A 19081-nucleotide genomic window follows, 5' to 3' on the forward strand; every position below is an offset into this window, starting at 1 on the left:
CTTATCTTTGTATTTAACTAGATAGTGGAACCCAAGAGGTACTTCTGCAAGTTCTGTGTGCTTGGAAGAAAATTCTCATTAATTAACTTGGCCTCATGGACAAAGGATATGAGATATACAAAATCAATGTGGTGGATTAGACCAGACCAGTGATTCTCAACCACGGCTGAGATTATTTTTGAAAAATATCTGGATGCCTTGGTGGCACCCCAGCCCCAACTGAGTCCAACACTCTCTGGCTGGGACCTGAACATCTCTATATTTTTAAGCTCCCCAAATCATTCTCATCTGCAGCCAAGTTTGAGAACCCACCACATGAGTCCACTCATCAGAATATTTTGATGCTTCTTGTATAGAAATTGCTTGCATAGATGGATTTGCTCAGACATTCAGAAGCAGCTTTGGTGTTTCTTTGATTTCGAGGGAAAGGATAACCTGACGTCATTGTCTGGTTTCTGTGTTTCTCTCTTACAGAGGCGAATGCCATCATGAGCCTTCATAACACTCTGCCTTCCAGAAGAGCCCATTCTTTGACCACGGCTGGGTCTCCTAACTTGTCTGCTGGGACATCATCTCCCATCAGGCCAGTGTCCTCCCCTGTGCTGTCTTCTTCAAACAAGAGCCCGTCCAGGTGGGGCCTTAACATGATAAAACAGAAGGACCCTTCATTCAAGTTGTGTAGAAGGGCATTATCTTCCAGTGCTCTGTGGAAAGACTGTCTCTAATTTTGACTTAACAATTACACTGAAAACTGAAAAACCCCCTATTTTTAAATGCTTCTAATTTTCCTGATTTTTACTCCTGTCTTCTCGCATTACTGTAATTGCTCCTAACCTAATTATTTGACAGACCAATCCTTCAGTAGCACTAACAAAACCCAAGCTGTGATTTTCTGAAGCTGCCTTGTCGGATATAGTAACCGCTGGCCAAGGGCCGGGGGGGGGGTGGGGAGGGGGGATGGCTCTTTAAATTCGATTTTAAATCTATAAAAATTAAATAAAATTTAAAATTCAGTTCCTCAGCCACACTATGCCCATTAAAAGTGTTCTTAGCTACAAGTGGCTAGTGGCTACTATACTGCACAATGCAGAAAGAGAACATTTCTATCATGCAAAAAATTCTATTGGATAGCACTGTTCTAACTGAGGAATAAAGTAAGTTTTAACATAAGCCACTTTACCCTTTGCTGTTAGGTAAAATATATTTAATACTCTTCTCATATATAAGACAAGATACACCTGTCTGGAGAAATGAATGTATTAGGTGTGTTAAGGTATAATTCTAAAGCTGGTGTTACAGTAAATTATTTTATAAGGTCCATGCGAAGTACAGATTTGAAACAACATCTACCCTCTCAGATGAAATAATATGAAGAAAGCAAAACAAAGGAATTAGAATGCCATACCTTCTCCCTCAACCCCCCAAAAAGTTTAAGAAATGCAGAGGTTCCAGACAGAACCAAGATAAAACAGGCACTCTTTACTTTATTGAACAGAGGAGTGGTAGGAGGAAATGGGTCTGTGCAGACACTGGCTTTGGAAACGTTAATTACACACTCACACATGCACATACGCACACACACACACACTTTCTCTCTCTCAAGAGAGAGATTCTCTGATAAGAATCCCACAGTAAATCATCTTTTACAGGGAAGTCTTCTTTCACAATGTGAATAATGAACATAATTTAGGCTCTATACATTCAGATGTCTACACTTGGTGAAACTGAGTCAAAGGTACATGGGAATTCTTTGTACCATCCTGCAACTTTTCAGCAAGTTTAGGTTTGTAACAAAATGAAAAGCTACAAAGAATCAGAACTCTTTATATTTCAGCCTCTACAGTATCCTGGGTAAATAAAATACCCAGAGAGAATTTGGATGAAGTGGCTTTCCCTTTATTTCAACTACTCAGGAACAGGAATGGGAAGGACAGAGTAAGGGAGGAAAATCTTTTTAAAGAGGTAGGACTAACATGCCAGATGCAAGATCATCGGGCCCTCCCGCAAGAGGACAGGGGTCAGTGCCCACCAAGTAAGCTAAAACCAGAAGATAAGACAAGGCAAGGAAAGAAAAATTAGCCCAAATGCTGTTCAAGGAGAAAGCAAGGCTGAGCCGTAGAAGGGGAGAGAGTGGACAGTTCCCCAAAGTCTAAGGGAGAAGGGTTCCTGCAGAGAGTGGCTGACCCAGAACAAGAAGGGAGGAACACAGGGAACATACTTGCTTAAATGCAAATGATAAGTAACTTTGTCAGACCTTTTTCCTCTTCCTGAACCTCCACCCTTTGCTTCCAACACCACGTTGGGGATCAACAGCCCATGCCTACAAACAACTACAAATCCATCCTTTGTAATACTCTTCCATGTACAGAGGTGACTTCCAGATATCAACACAAAATAATTTTCCACAAATAAACACTATTAGCAAGATTCAGTATAAACTGGCTGTTCATTACAATGGCCTCTATACTTTCTTATATATTTGAAACATTTCAAAAGTAAATAAATAAATAAAGCCCAAAAAACAAAAATGAGAAAAAAAAAAAAAAAGAAAGAAAGATCCTGTTTATTGATTTGACTAAAAACCAATCAAAACATTTGTTATACTATCCTGTCAGGGAACCAGTATAGAAAATAATAGTGTTGTGAAACAGCTAGGCTGAGTTTTGACCGAGTGGACTGATACTTTTATACTGCATATACTGCATATACTGCAGGTGCAGATATGTTCTAGGCAGAATTGGCTTCTTTCCATTCTTAATATTTTTGTGACTCACATTTTCCATTAGTATTAAAAGCCCTTCCTGGTTTTCATCTAATAACTGGTTAAGAAAGGGAAAAGAGAAGACATTGATACGTTCGGGACTTTCTTCCTAAACATGTTTCTGTAATTTAGAATATGGGAAAGAACGTGCAGATTTTCCCACAGGTTGCGCTTTTGAAAAAGCATAGGTACGTTTGAAAAAAAAAAAAGATGACTTTTCTTCAGAAACACTGAGTTCAAGTTGTGTCCTCCCACTGACCTGTGATTTCAAAAAAGAGCTGTTTTGGCTAGCGGAAGGATATTAAGCCTAGCCTTGTGCCTTATTCCGTAGCCCATAAGCGTGAAGTGGTTTTGCTGCGTCGTGTGTCTCACTCACTCTGACACGATGTAGATCAATTCTGAGAGAAATGACGAGAGAGTCCGGAAGAGAGCCTCCGTCTTAAGTGACTTGCGGGCCACCTTTGCGCCGGCGTTGCTCCCCAGGGGGCGCCGCGCCGGGTTGCCTGTTAAGGCCGTGTCTTTGTTGCAGTGCTCGGAGCAGCTGCAGCGGGCACGGGAGGATCAAAGGAGGAATGAAGGGTTTTCAGAGCTTCATGGTTTCAGACAGTAACATGAGTTTTGTTGAATTCGTTGAGCTGTTCAAATCATTCAGGTACGGCGTGCTTTCTTCTGAGGCTTTCTCAGCCCCACGCTGTTGCGGCAATACTGACCGCGAGTGTTTTCCACCCCCCGCCCAGCGTGAGGAGCCGCAAGGACCTGAAGGATCTCTTTGACATCTACGCCGTGCCCTGCAACCGAGCCGGCTCCGAGCCGGCCCCCCTCTACACCAACCTAACAATCGAGGAAAACTCCAGCGACCTTCAGCCTGATCTAGGTTTGTGCAGCCCTGTAATATTTCCCGTGGAGACCTTGCTCCCTAAAAGCGAAGGTTGGAGATCCAATCACAGCCCCTCAGCCTGTCCCACGTGGCGCGCTGGTACCTGCAGAAGGGGGGGAACACTTTGAGGATTCCTTCCACTTGTCTTAGGGATGGGCACTGTTGGCATTTTCTTTCCTTTTTTTTTTTTTAAGATTTATTTATTTATTTGAGAGAGCGAGAATGAGAGAGAGAGTACATGAGAGGGGGTAGGGTCAGAGGGAGAAGCAGACTCCCTGCTGAGCAGGGAGCCCGATGCGGGACTCGATCCCGGGACTCCAGGATCACGACCTGAGCCGAAGGCAGTCGCTTAACCAACTGAGCCACCCAGGCGCCCTGTTGGCATTTTCGACAAGGAAGTTCATCACTGTGTGAGTCTGTTTAGGCATTCCGGAATATTTAATCAACAGAGCCTTCCAGTCCTCTGACAATCAAAACCCCTCTCTCGCCCATGTCCAAATGTCCAGTAGGTGTGGGGTGCACCACCAATGTTTCCCTGCCTGCGGGCCGACAGGTGCTCAGCCCCAGGGTGGGAGTTGCCCGCCCTTTGACAAGGAGATCTTTAGTGACTTGAGCAGAGCACTCCTGCTCAACATCCAGGACACTTTTCCGAGTGTAACCTGGAATGTCTGCCTCCTGTGCCCCGCTCACCACCACCACTATGATCACCACCACTGATGCATGGTAAGCCCTTTAGTTTGCTCTTCTGATCTCTCGGGAGACTAGAAACGCAAAGAAGCGGAAACAAACTGTCCTCTTTTATACGGTAGCTTTTTTATTACTCAAAAACTTACACTGTCCTCAACTAAGACTATTAAACTTTTCAACTCTAGTCACAAAACATGCATAACTATGGATTAGTCAAGTAGTTGCACTTGTTAAAAAATTAATAGACATTATTTTTCTAGAGCAGTTTTAGGTTTACAGAAAAATGATTGGAAAGTACAGAGAATTCCCATACACAGTTCACTCCTGAACAAGGCAAGGGTTAAGGGTGCCAATCCCCCACACAGTCAGAAATCCACATGTTAACGTTTGGCTCCCCCCAAATTTAACTACTAATAGCCTGCTCTTGACCAGAAAATCCTTACTGATAACATAACGATAAGTTGATTACTCCATATTTTGTGTATATATATATATATATGTGTTATATACTATGTTCTTATAATTAAATAAGCTAGAGAAAAGAAATTATTATAAAGAAACTCATAAGGAAGATAAAATCCGTTTACAGTATTATACTGTGTTTATCAAAAAGATCTGCCTACAAGTGGATCCACACAGTTCAAACCTGTGTTGTTCAAGGGTCCACCGTACCCTCCCCACACATGCATACACCGTTTTTCCTATTATTAATATCTTGCATTATTAGCATAGTATATTTGTGACAGTTGAGCTGATATTGATATATTATTATTAACTGAAGTCCATAGTTTAGTGTTCACTGTTTGTATTGTACATGCTATGGGTTTTGACAAAAGTATAATGATCTGTAGCTACCATTACAGTGTCATACAAAATAGTTCTGAGGTCTTAAAAAATCCCCTGTTCTCTGCCTGGTCATTCTTCCCACCTTACCTCTGAACCTCTTTTTACCGTCTCCATAGTTTTGTCTTTTCCAGAATGTCTTATCGTTGGAATCATACAGTTCGTATGTAGTCTTTTCAGATTGGCTTCTTTCTCTTAGCAAGGTGTATTCAAGGTTCCCCTTTGTTTTTTCATTGCTCGATAGCTCATTTCTTTTTATCATTGAATAATACTCTATCGCGTGGATGTATCACCATTTGTTTATCCGTACACCTTTTGAAGAACATCTTGGTTGCTTCCAATTTTTAGCAGTTATGAATAAAGATGCTATAAACATTTGTGTGCAAGTTTTGTGTGGACCTAAGTTTTCAACTCCTTTTGGTAAACACCTGGGAAGGCAGTTGCTGGATCGTATGAGAAAGCCCATCTTTAGCCCTGTAAGAAACTGCCAGCTTCTCTTCCAAAGTGGCAAGCATTAAAATGGCCATACCAAAAGTGGTGCCAATGTGGGACACCTGGAGCATGGCTGGTGGAGGTAAGAGTTGGGCAGTTTCTTACAAAATTTCATATACTCTTGGGGCGCCTGGGTGGCTCAGTTGTTAAGCGCCTGCCTTCGGCTCAGGTCATGATTCCAGGGTCCTGGGATTGAGCCCCGCATCGGGCTCCCTGCTCGGCAGGAAGCCTGCTTCTCCCTCTCCCACTCCCCCTGCTTGTGTTCCCTCTCTCGCTGTGTCTCTCTCTGTCAAATAAATAAATAAAATCTTAAAAAAAAAAATTTCATATACTCTTACTTGCCAATCCAGCAATTATACTCCTTGATATTTACCCAAATAAGCTGAAAACTTATTTTCACACCGAAACCTGCACACCAATGTTAATTATACTTGTAAAGTACAAAACAACTATAATTTTAAGAGTTCATCTTCACTGTCTGTAAAAGTAAAAATAAAGTTATTCTCAATTTTAGTATATGTGCTGCCGAAGCGAGCACAAACCAGAGTTCAAATTCAGCCTGAAGTCCCCAACTGAATGCACAGTTAGTTCTCTTTTAATACCCTGAGCTCATGGGCTTTCAAGATCACTGACCTAGTTCCCTCTTAGCTTATTTTATTGATTGATTGATTCATTTTTTGTTTCCTCAACTATGTGAAGCCAGGAATAAGCACTGAATTTGATGGCTTGTGTAGACAGATGAGTGAAGAGACTAATTCCACACACCATTATCTCCAAAATGAACTTTATGAAAGATTCTGGCTAGCTTGCCCATGTTCTGTGGGTGCTTCTATTTCAGATTTGTTGACCAGAAATGTCTCGGACTTGGGGTTGTTCATTAAGAGTAAACAGCAGCTGTCCGACAACCAGAGGCAGATATCTGATGCCATTGCGGCTGCAAGTATTGTGACAAATGGCACTGGGGTTGAGAGCACGTCTCTGGGCATCTTTGGGGTTGGCATCCTCCAGCTCAATGACTTCCTCGTCAACTGCCAGGGAGAACACTGCACGTACGATGAAATCCTCAGCATCATCCAGGTATGTACTCATTTCATATGCACGTATGTATAAAGCCTCTGACTGTTCTAATTATTTTCTGCTAACCATACTGTTTCTATACTTTTTTCCAGAGCCTTTAAGTCTGGGGCAGAAACGGAAGGGTTTCATTAAATACCGAGAGATGCATTCTTATTTACCATACAAATAACATAGATTGCAAGCCTTCTCTTGGTGACTATTATAAGGGATCAGTACATGATTCCTTCTTGTTGTTCTAGCACACGTAATAAAATGAGTATCCTGGGTTTTCAACCTCTTTGATCATTTAGCAAATATTTATCAGCTCCTCCTACGGGCCAGGTTCTTTCCAGGACCTGGGATATAGTAGTAAATAAGATCGCGCTCTGGCCTTCACCTAGTGGGTGAGGCAGACAATAAATAAAGATAGAATGTAATTTCAGGTATTGATGGATTCTGAAAAACTCAAGCAGAGTAAGGGGATGTAGTGATGCAGGAGGCTGAGAGGAGTAAGCACAGGCCACCCTGAGGAGGTGACAATGGGGCTGAGCCCTGAATCAAGAAGCCGCGTGAAGGTCTGAGGAAAGAGCATTCCAGGCAGGGAGTAGCGAGCTCAAAGACCGAAGCGGGAGCAAGACAATGAAAAGGCTGGTGGGATAGGAGCCCCATGAACCAGAGGCACAATGGTAGACATGATTCCAGACAGGTGGGCAGGGGCCAAGTCATCTGGGTATTTTAGGCCATGGTAAGGAATTTGACATGGAAAGCTATTGGAAATTTTTGAGCAGGGTAGTAACAGGATTTGATTTATGTATTCAGGAAGTCATTCTGTCCCCATTGGGAAGTAAGCTGTGCTGGGAATGAAGTAGAAGCAGAAAGACCGGGTAGGAAGCTATCCCAGTAGCCAGGCAAGATATGATGATGGCTTCCTCCAGAGGGTGTCAGGAGATGGGCTAGGACACTCATTCAGGCCACACCACATACATTAGGATCAGTCTGGGTTTTCAACCTCCCTTGTAAGCCGACTGGGCATCAGTGGATTCGCTGCCCAGCAGTTGATCACTGGAAATGCTAACGATATAAGATTATGATCCCATGGTCCGGCGCTCACTCTACTACTATTGTGTGGGAGCACCATACTGAGTACTCCCTCTGACTCGTCTCATTTCGCCTCTCCCCAGCTCTGTGGTAGCTGCTTATCCCCATGTTCACCTGGAACATGCCAATAACCATTTGTTTTCATATGAATCAGCCTTATCCTTTTCCCTCGCTCTCCCTTTTTCTCTTAAATAAATACGCTTCGTATAATAAACGCACATATAATAAATGTTTTCTTTGGGACTAAAACACTGCCTCTTACCACTGCATAACGAAATTAGTTCAAATATTTGGTTTAGATGTTTCCTGATGAAAACAGAACACCTTTAAAAAATGATACGGTGGTTTTTTTCCCCTTAGTTTCCTTTACCTAAATAACACTCTTTTTGTGTCCCTTGCAGAAGTTCGAGCCTAGCGTTAGTATGTGTCATCAGGGGTTACTGTCATTTGAGGGATTTGCAAGGTAACTTTTAAAGTCTCTTTTGCCCATCATTTGAGAGTAACTCTTTTCCCTATGCAGGCCTAAGAAAATGTGTTTCCTCTAGGTTTCTGATGGATAAAGATAATTTTGCCTCCAAAAATGATGAGTCACAGGAAAACATTAAAGACTTGCAGCTGCCCCTCTCCTACTATTACATTGAATCTTCTCACAATACCTACCTCACAGGCCACCAGCTCAAAGGAGAGTCCTCAGTGGAACTCTACAGTCAGGTACAGAACTCCACATGGCATGTGATTTCCATTAAATCTTACTGATGTAACCCTTAAAGTCGCAAAACCCTGATCCCCGACTCCTTTGAAGACTTTACCAGCTATTACATGTGAAATGTGAGGAAACATGATGTGTGGGAAAACGGCCTATACGTACAGTTGTTTTCTTCTTTTTGTTTTCTTTCTCCCTCCTATCTATACTTAACCCTTATACTAGGCAAAAAAAAAAAAAGGTATTTGTTTGGACTCATAGCTTTTAAATCCTACTTTGTCTGACCTACTCCTACTAAAATTAGATTTTCCCATGGGAAAATCAATCGTTTCACTAAATGCTAAATAAATCAATATATTATAGTGGGAAAGCATAATAGAAAATGCAACAGAATTTCTATGAAGTTAATCTCAAAGTTTTGTTTATTTTCATTTGCAATTTGTTAGACAATCAGTCCATCCCTACGGTAACCAACTTATGGAACGAAAATTTACAAAGACTGTAGGCACTGTCCCTACACACTTAAATTCGTGCAAATGTTCTTGGAAACTCCTAAGGGTCTCTGGACTAGAAAAGGCATATCCTTTTGACCTTAACACCAACTCTCAATGATCTGCATGTCAGTTGCCTCTGTTATATCTTCTGCAAATTTCTCATCTATTCTGCCTGTTTTCTGACCTCCTGCAAGAAGAGTTAATCAGGAAGAAAAGCGAGGCTAGGCCCAGGGAATACAAGTGTGTGGTTGGGAAGGGTGGGGTAGGGAGGATGTTCACGTATGAGAATTATCGTTTACACAAACCCAGCAGAGTTGAGGTTCCTTTGTTCTCCACATCAGTCCAGATATTCCTCAAGCGTGGGTCAAACTTCTGTCCCAAAGCTTATCTGGTATGGAATTTGTATTTTAAACTCTAAATTCTGAAGGACTTTTATTGTGAAATGAAGATATGTCCTTAGAGTAGTGATTTTCAAAATAAAAGTTCTATCGGGGGACCTCAGCAGGGGACATTGAGAGGAGCAAGCAGCAGAGTAGGAGGGTAGGAGGGCCCCACCCCTGCCCCCACTGTAGCTAATGTCCTGTTCTTCTTGTGTGCTTTACATATGACCCTCCATTTGCACAGAGAATTCCAGGGTTAAAAAGGAGTTTGAAATCCATTGTTCTAGTTCTAGGGGAAAGAAATGAAGTGTGTGTGTGTGTGTGTGTGTGTATGCATGCATGTGCACGTGCGTGTGTGTGTGCAGTGTGTCTGAGTGTTTCTCCCAGGAAAATGGGCAGGGGCCAATGTCCTAGCTTTAATTCCTACCTCACTTCCCTATTTGACCTCCAAGAGGTTTTTTTAACTCCTTAATATTACACCCCGAGTAGAGATTGTCACAGCCTTTGAATGAGGCACAAGAACCCCTCACATAGACTCACAGACGTGGTTACCCAGTGTGAAGATCCCTTGTAGCTTATTTCTTACCAGTCTCTGCTTTCCCTCAGCCCTGCTAGTTACCTCCTCACCTTCCTCCACGGGACAAACCGGGAGTGAGGGAAAACCCTGTTCTCACCTGGAATTTCCAGCCCTGGTTTTCTTCTTCTAGCCCTGTGTGGAGGTCCTAATGTCATGCAGACTTTGGAAAGCCCTGTAGTCTTTTCATGCTGAAAAACCATCTCCTGTGCTGCCAGTCAGTGAGCGAGCGTTCTCCCCAGTGTGGCTCACCACGGAGATGAAGCAGCCTCCAGCTCCTGCTGTCATTCGACACCACAATCCTCAACCCAGAGCAACATACCTCTAGATACTGTAGCTGCTGGAAGAAGCTCTTAGCCTCGGGAGTTTAGGCCCCAGAATCGGTTCCACACGGGCCATCGGTCACCTGGGAAGACTGGGTGCTACATGCCATGCAATGGGAAGAATCTAGCAAGGACCTCATAAAAAAGATTAAAATAAGAGGGATTCCACTGAGTTTTGTTGCAGTAACTCTAGCGGCCACTCACCCACAGTATTGGATTGCTGTTGCCTGGAAATAGTTATATGGAGTTTTAAATCAGTGAGTTGGCGCATTCACAGATACATCCGCCTTTTGGTTCGCTTTACCCTTCCAATACATGGAAATCTTTTAAGATAGTTCACAAAGAGAGTCTATGAGGAAGAGGTTGCTGCATGGAAATATTACAGAGCTGCAACCCGAGCACATATTCCAGGAGCTCTGCATTCGGCTCCCCACCCAGGGGAGCAAATAGGTATCATCTTACCTAATTCAGCAATGGAGCACTTTACTGAAGAGGTTGTGAGACAGGGGACACGTGTGTTGTGATTGATCCCTGATGACTGCTGTGGGTATGGCAGAGGGGAGTTTAGGAATTATTTGCCTCTGTTCTACGACTAGAAAGCAAGACAAATCCTTGATGACTGCTTGCTTCTACTCTCCTGCCATGCTCTATGTTCACAGGAAAGGCATTAGCCAGTGGCAGAATTTGGGTCTAAATGGAGGAGATTTTATTCTGATTGGAGTCATACAAATGTTTAGCCAGTTCATTAAGGAATTGGTGGCCTTATTTGCTTTGGCCTGCAACCTCATCCCCTTCACCTCCACTCACATTTGCCCAGGTAGAGCACTAGCCTCACTCTCTCATTTCAGCATGTACCCTGTGTATGTCCCTTGAGGGACAAAAGTTGCTGGGAAAATAGTCATATGGTTTTGCTATCAAATTTACCTTCCAGGGATGCCTGGGTGGCTCAGTTGGTTAAGTGCCTGCCTTTGGCTCAGGTCATAATCCCAGAGTCGTGGGATCAAGTCCCACATCTGGCTTCCTGCTTAGAAGGGAGTCTGCTTCTCCCTCTGTCTGCTCTGCCTGCCTCTCCCCCTGCTTGTGCTCTTCCCCCGCCCCCCGCCCTCTGACAAATAAATAAAATCTTTAAAATTTTTTTTTTTTTACCTTCCAATAGTATTCAGCTCTGGTAAAAAAAATTCTTTCCACCATAATTTGTTCTCCCCCCTAATTCATTGTGCCATTTGGCCAAAATGCACACTTTATTTTAGATCTTATTCCCTTCTGCTTTAGCCCTAATCATGAACACTGATATGTAGAAGCATTTGTGGGTTTAATTTGAGGCTCTGTGTCCATTTGCTCATCTGGGGTGAATCCATTCCTTGATCATACAGGTCCTCCTGCAAGGCTGCAGGAGTGTGGAGTTGGACTGCTGGGACGGAGATGATGGGATGCCCATCATCTACCATGGACACACACTGACAACCAAGATCCCCTTCAAGGTAATGCTTCACATGTTCCTTAAATCAGATCACAGAGTCATTGTCTTCATCAGTCCTTTACATGAGTGACTCTTCCAAATTATACCTTAGGTTGGGGGTTCTCATCCTGAGCCTATCTACTTCCCAAAATTGTGTGGGATGTGCACATGTTCATTTTTCTGGGAGTTGATATAGAACTCTCATTAGAGTGTCATTCACCAGAGTTTAATAACCATTACCTTAAATGAGTTATCTTGTAATAATATTGTTGCAATTTTTACATCATAAGATGATATACAAAAGGCAGGGGCTTTTTTTCCTGCTACAGGAATTAGAAGTCATTTATCCTGGTGTCCCGCTGACAAAGACCAACATCATGTGTTAGAAGATGATTAAATAATTAATATTATGAAATGAGAATTGGTTCACCAGGGAAAGTCAGTCACCCAGAAAGACTAGTCTCATTGGATTATTGTTTCAAATTCTAAATAGTTTATTAGTTCATTGTGCAGTTACTATCCTCATTCAGAGTGGTTTTGGCTGTGTAAAATCACTTTTCTCTGAACTGTGGCTAGGCTGGGATAGAATACTATTATTTCTGTCTTATATGCAGAGAGGATAGCTAAAATGCATTTTCTCTTTAGCTCATTCTCCTATTCATCTCTCTTAAAACTTTTGTACTCTATATTGAGAGAATGAGGATTTGAGAACTGTGTTTACATGCACACATAAATATATGTATATGTCTTATTGCCTCACGTAGATTGATTATAAACTCCTTGAAAGCAGGAAAATATCTTAAGCCTCATTATTTTTTATGTTGTAACAACACAGGCCTTTTACCTAAAATGTTGTCAGTATATATACTGATTTGTTAAATTTGGCACTCTAATAGCTGTTCCTTATAAAGTATGCGAACAAAACTCAATATGAACAGTTTAATGTGTTTATAGAAAACAGCCTATCATCGTGCTTAATTTGAAAATACATTTGAAAAGATAAAAACCATTTTGGCCAGAATCTTCTGCATACAACAATTTAGGTGCTTTCTGTGGCTGTAAGTACTTCTTCTGACACCCTGGACAGACATCTGGACTCTAATGAGCTGCTCTGGCTCTCACAGGAAGTGGTAGAAGCCATCGACCGCAGTGCCTTCATCAACTCTGACCTGCCCATCATCATATCAATTGAGAACCACTGCTCATTGCCTCAGCAACGAAAAATGGCAGAAATTTTCAAGGTAAGCTATTATAGCTAAGAGTTAGGATGGTATCTTAGCCTTTGTCTTGTCACTGTTGCTTTTACATGGAGCCACCATGGACCACATCACAGGGGACCTCAGCCACGAGGCACATACAGTTAGGGTCCCTCAGACCCCAGAAATGAGGGTGCCCTGGGAGCTTGGGCTCCCTTTTGAATGGTCCACCTTTTCAGCTGAAGTGATGAAACATTGTTTTGTGGTCTCCTGACCATTTCCAGAAAGCCTAAGAGATAAGGAGAGAACAATTCTCCAGTGCTTCTGGCACCACAAATCAGTGATGACACCTGTCAGTTGTATGTGGAAAGCTGAAAATACCTCAGGGCAAATCAAATTTTCTTGTGGCTGACACTACAGATATGGGGATCCATGTTGGCAAAGAGCTTAGACTGGCCAGAACAGTTGCTATGTTAACACTTCCTTATACAGGCAAACTATAATGCAGACAGATTTAGGATCAAATATTCCATTATATTTCCCCCTTCCTCCACTGATTGAGGCACTTAATGGAAATATGGCTCTCAGGGGGAGAGAGGGGCATAGTCAAAGGAAAATGTCCCCAAATACTTACGCCAACAAAACTAATCAGCTTTTCATATTGCCTTTCTTTTGCCATCATTTAGAATTATGGTCTCAACTTTTTGGACTGTATACTCCATCAGTAAAATACTGTAGTATGTATTCCTATTGTATGTTTATTGTCTTATTCATACATTATATACATATCCTACTTATTAGCATATTTTATACCTTAATTAAAACATGCAAAAATAGACTGGGAAAGGGAATTACAGAGAAAGGGTCAAGTATAGTTCTTATACTATTATTTGTTAATGGTACAAAATCCCTTTTTGTGCTCATAAAAATTTTTAACAGTAAATGTATTATTTATTTATTATCTAAGTTTTTAGTGGGAGTAATGTGATTGAAAAATTTTTGAAATTTTTTTATTTCCTTTTTTTATGTTCAGTTAGCCAACATACAGTACATTATTAGTTTTTGATGTAGTGTTCAATGATTCATTAATTGCATATAACACCCAGTGCTGAAATTTTTATTAGCGACATGTATGTCTAGCTTTAGGTTTAGTTTATTATTTCAGTGTTTGATTTGAACGGCTATAGTCGCTGATAAAGACACCTTACAGAGAAACATGTAGGAGATGGAAAGGGGGTGTCATTAGCTGCTCTTGTCAAATCATAGCACTAATTTCTCAATTCCATTAATGAGGCTAAGGTACATTAAACACTATTAAACTTCCTTTTTTTATTAAAAAATTACTGAAGATAGAAAATGTCATATTTTCCACCCTCACCCCAATGGATCGTCTTGTTCCTACTCCCACCACCCACCTCCTTGAGGGATACACATTCCCCTTTGGAGGCCAATGCTCAGAAAATCTTTGTGAGAAGGGTATGGGCAGTTCTTTACACTAAATGGTGACAGATTCTCCCCATTACCTTTCATCTTTGTCACCACTCCCTAGCTACTTCAAGGTTTCTATCCTTTTGGCTTCTTACCCACATCTGGAATGGATCATATTCTACAAACCACAGCCTCTAACCGAATCTCCTTTTCTTCTTTAGTCTATCAGACCCTAGAGTATTTTCCTAAACAGAGCTGTCCCCACCTGGAGAATGGCCTAGATCACTCCTCCTGACCTTCTAACCACCTCCCTTCCTTCCAGTAAGAGAGTGTTGGCAGGGAGGAGGGACACCACTTCTTTCCTACTTTCTCTACCTAAGATTTGTAGAACCTTTCAACTGAGCTGAAATATCTAGTTGAATAATTCAAGCGTAGGTAAAAGACACTGATTGTGTGTTTTCCTTTATTCTTTGTAGACTGTGTTTGGAGAAAAACTGGTGGCTAAATTCCTGTTTGAGAGCGATTTCTCAGATGATCCAATGCTTCCCTCACCTGACCAACTTAGGAGGAAAGTGCTTCTTAAAAATAAGAAGCTAAAAGCCCACCAGACACCAGTGGATATCCTAAAGCAAAAGGTATTCTCCTCTCATTATAGAGGCTCTGGGTAAGCAGTGTGCCCAGGACTAAGAAATCAGTGTTATTCTGACCTTTCAGATGACCTGCAGGGTAACCAGTTTTTGATGATTGAGTTTCCTGGAATGATAAATTTGAGTTCTGGCTTTCCTGTTAATAGACTAATAAGAATTTTCCTCCCACTCACCTAGAATTTTATTTTATGAAATTAATTTCACATGTAGAATGCACATCGTTGTTTAATTTACTCTGAAAGAGATAAAGTGTGACTCTTGTCTCTGGACCTGGACTTCACAGCTGTCAATCCCACGGTGGTTGCTGTGGTCCCCTTTAGGTAAAGGCCCCTATAGAGAGACCTCCCTCTACACACCGTAGGGAGAGCCCCTGCAGAGAGAGCACTTGGTCAGTCAGTTTTGGAACCCCAATACCAGCAGCCCTGTGGTCCCAGCATGGAAGTTGATGTTTCACTGTGGCCTGTGGACTCCAGGGCACCCCCCAATCTGCCTCACCCACAGAGATCTACTCCCCAAGTATCCCAAACCTGCTTGTGTAGAGAGCCTTCAGCCCAAGGATCCATGAAAAAGTTTAGGTCCAGAGCTGCTGAGTTCATATGCCAGGTTGCACATATCCCACAGAATGACAGCTGCCAGAATTATTTGTCTTATTTAGGGCTTTGTCTTTATTTTTGGGCCTGAAACGCCACTTTTAAAACTTAACAACAGCCAGGGGTTGTCACACGAAGCTCGGTACACTGGTGCTGTTCCAACAGCAGGGACAGCCCAGAGCTCAACCTAGGTCATGGTCAATGGCTCTTAATTTCTGTCTGTGCCATCACCCCAAGCCTCCAGGCCCTACTCCAGTCTTGCTTCAGTGGATTCCAGAGAACAGAGAAGTCAGCAAAAGGATTCTATGAGCCCAACAAATTTAGAATCTTTGTCCAAGGTCATCAATAAAAAAATCTCAAGTCTAGTTGAGTCAAGTGTCCAGCTTGACCTAGTTGAGTAATCAATTTGTAACAATCATCAAATCTTCTAAAAGCCCTAATTTGTAGAACTCACAGGTAAGGGCCTGAGTTTAAAGTCAAGTGATATATAACATGATACTGGAGAAAGAGCATTAGGTGTGGAGCTAAAATACCAGTTTCCAGTCTCTGGCTCTCTCACAAACCAGCCATGTGACCATAGGCCAGTCAGTCTTTCTAGGCTTCCATTTCTTCATCTGTAAAATGGAAATGTTAAGGTAACTAGCTTCACAGGACCCCTCTGACACTAAAATCGCCCAGAATCTTTCCCAAAGTGAATCATGGGACCCCTGTCAGAATTGCAGACCACTCTGTAAACATTTCATTGTCCCACTTCTCAGACTCTATTTCCAGTATTTCTTGCCATTCTAGAACATTACTGCTTCCCTGAGGGGTCCTTAAAGAATGTTGTCATCTGCTGAGTAAGTACCAGGGAGTTCCCAGGTTGTCCAGCTCACCTGCAGCGGGATTCCAGGCTGCCCAAAGTCCAGGCTGAGTTAGAGAGGTTTACGTGATACCACCTAAAAATTCAGTGATTCACCAAATGCTCAGTGACTTCAGATGCCTCATGGTGGGGGAGGAAGGTGAGGTCAGAGGCTCCATCATCTTTAAACTTACCGTTCTGAGCAGAAAAACAGATATTTACAGAATATCCCCAAACCAATCCAGCCAAGAGATCCCTACTGATCAGGTTTGCCCTGAATGGAGTGGCTCAGGATTACCATGGATGCTGTAGAAGTATGGTCATCAAATTTTTTTGCTCAAATATCTCAAAAATTTTTTGAAAAACTGTATTTCTCACATGTATTTTCCCCTTTTATACATTTTTAGGTTGACATTAAAAATTTTATCACAAGTTTAAATAGTTACAAAGGATTTATTTTCAAACATATTTATTATATATAAATATAGACAACATAAATTATATACCAATATAATGTACAAAACAATCCTCATTGTCAAAGATATCAGCCCAGTCAGCCAGATTATGTTTGATCAGAAAAAGTGTGACTTTATTTTTTTTAATTCAAATAAACATTCACCCCTATGATAACCATCTCACTTTTGAATAGTAATTCTAAGATGGATGGATGGACAGACAAAAGGAAGGAAAGGGAGGGAAGATAGAAAGAGACAGAGACAGGGATGGATGGATAGATAGATAGGCAGACAGACAGACAGACAGACAGACAGAGACAGATAAAGGCATGGAGCCTTGAATGTGTTTGTTGCCTGGGTGAAATAAAATGCTCCGGTCTTTAGTTTTTCAAGACACTCAGGAGCTCTGCATTCTCAAATGACCGTTTGCTACCTTGGGTGTTTTTCACCTCACCTCATGTATCACAGATTTTTTCCCCCCTTTGGTAAGTGAGAGTTACACTTTTCTTTTGTTAAACAGGAGAAGAGCAATCATGGCAAGAGTGTGGGGAAGGGAGAACCAGCCAACCATACTCTTGTTCGCAGGCAGTCCTATTTTTTAAAGAGTACACATAGAGCTTGAAAATCTTGAATCTAGAAATTGATTCCTTTAAAAATAAATTAAGCTGCACATCCCTAGAAGTCATGTGTGTACCCCGGAGGTACACAGTTTGAAGATCGCACACAGCTCTTGGCCAAGAGTTGCAAAACCAGCCACTTTGGGGGTCAAGCAGAAACATAAATATGAGGGGCCAGCTCGTTGTATGCCAGCTGGAAGCAGTCAGGATGGGAGTGGAGCTTGCATGCCCTCATAAATGAATAGTTCTAATTACATTCTTTTTAAAACACTGCGCCAGCCACACCAGCCTAGTCTGGAGGGGAAGTCAGCCCTGAGGGCCACCAGTTTGAGCCCTCGGCTAGGTTTACCTGTGTGTAGGTCTGGACTCTCACAGCTGCTCCAGAAAGCCCGGCATTTGTTTGGGTTCCAGAAACCACAAGATCTATGCTGATGGGCTTTTGTTAGGAAGTCATGTAGCTTAAAGAGTAGCATGTGTTCCCCGGCCCTCCGCAACGGCTGCGTCAGTAACTGACTGCCCGGGACGGGGTGCTTTTTCTTCAACACTGTCCCTCCCTGCTGTTTTCTTTCCTCAGCAACTACTGCCCGCTCCTGACTGCCAAGCAGACCCAGCTGCCCTGCGCATACCTCTGTGGTCCTCTAGATGCGGTGGGATCTTGTAGCCGTTGCCTCTCCCGTTCTTTGTTACTTATGCAGCCTCCAGTTCACAAATGAATGCATCGTGCTATTTGAGAAGTCTTTATGCTGAGCCCAAATCTTGCTTCCCGTTCCTCCTACTCCTTGGCACTCCTTCCTCCCTTTGCAGCTGCACAGACTGATTCCATATCTAGAGAGCTAGCATGTGTCTCCCACCGGCTTTTCTCTTCTCCAAACTAAACAGTCTTGTGGTATCAACTGTTTCTCACAGGATATGGCTGCTCAGACTCTTTACTTCCCACTAAGAATGTTTAGGATATTCTTAAATTTGTGGATGTTCTTGAATTTGTCGATCTTAAGATGTGATTTCCAGAACAAGTCAATACTCCAGATAGGGATCTGACAGCACAAGGAGGGCAGTGAAACCATCGCCGCTCTTAACTTGGACTTTATACCTCAGTTAATGCAGCCTGGGACTGTTCTCACTTTTAAAATTCTTCAGTGCACACTGGGCTCCTGTTGAGTTTGTGCAAAACAAAAAGAGTTCAGTTATTTTCACAGGGACTGCTCTTTGGTTAGTCTCCCCATGTCTTCAGGTTTTTACAGTTAATTTTCAACTTTCATGGGCAGGAGCCTCACATTTATCTTGGTTACATTTGCTCTTCTTGGTTTTGGTATGTCATTGCAGCCTAAAAGGTTCTTTGTGAAAGAAGTCAAAACTTCTGATGTCCAGTGTATTTATTAGCAGTTTTTCAAATAGTGCCTTAATCCTTAAAGTTGCCCTTGAGCCAGATGAGCAAGCAGGGGGCCCAGCCTGTGGTCCTTCTTGCAGATCCTTCCTGGAGTTTAGATGATTATCACTCCTGTCTAGTGCTCTCCTCTCCTGCAGCCCACATTTCCCCAGAATCTGTTTCAGCTTCTTTAT

At 42.3% G+C, this 19081-nt stretch overlaps 1 protein-coding gene across 1 annotated transcript in view; it reads left to right on the plus strand.

The window, feature by feature from the left end:
- Positions 1–19081, plus strand: part of PLCE1 (phospholipase C epsilon 1) — a 312623-nt gene that overhangs the window by 251826 nt on the left and 41716 nt on the right. The window contains exons 11-19 of the mRNA XM_045878454.3: positions 475–631; positions 3291–3413; positions 3499–3635; positions 6499–6737; positions 8216–8277; positions 8360–8525; positions 11662–11769; positions 12872–12988; positions 14848–15006. Coding sequence (XP_045734410.1) covers positions 475–631; positions 3291–3413; positions 3499–3635; positions 6499–6737; positions 8216–8277; positions 8360–8525; positions 11662–11769; positions 12872–12988; positions 14848–15006 — 1268 coding nt within the window. The remainder of the gene's footprint in view (positions 1–474; positions 632–3290; positions 3414–3498; positions 3636–6498; positions 6738–8215; positions 8278–8359; positions 8526–11661; positions 11770–12871; positions 12989–14847; positions 15007–19081) is intronic.

The sequence above is a fragment of the Mirounga angustirostris genome, unplaced genomic scaffold, assembly GCF_029215605.1.
Source record: "Mirounga angustirostris isolate CCGP_5_RB_7025 unplaced genomic scaffold, mMirAng1.0.hap1 SCAF_6, whole genome shotgun sequence".
Classification (NCBI taxonomy): domain Eukaryota; kingdom Metazoa; phylum Chordata; class Mammalia; order Carnivora; family Phocidae; genus Mirounga; species Mirounga angustirostris.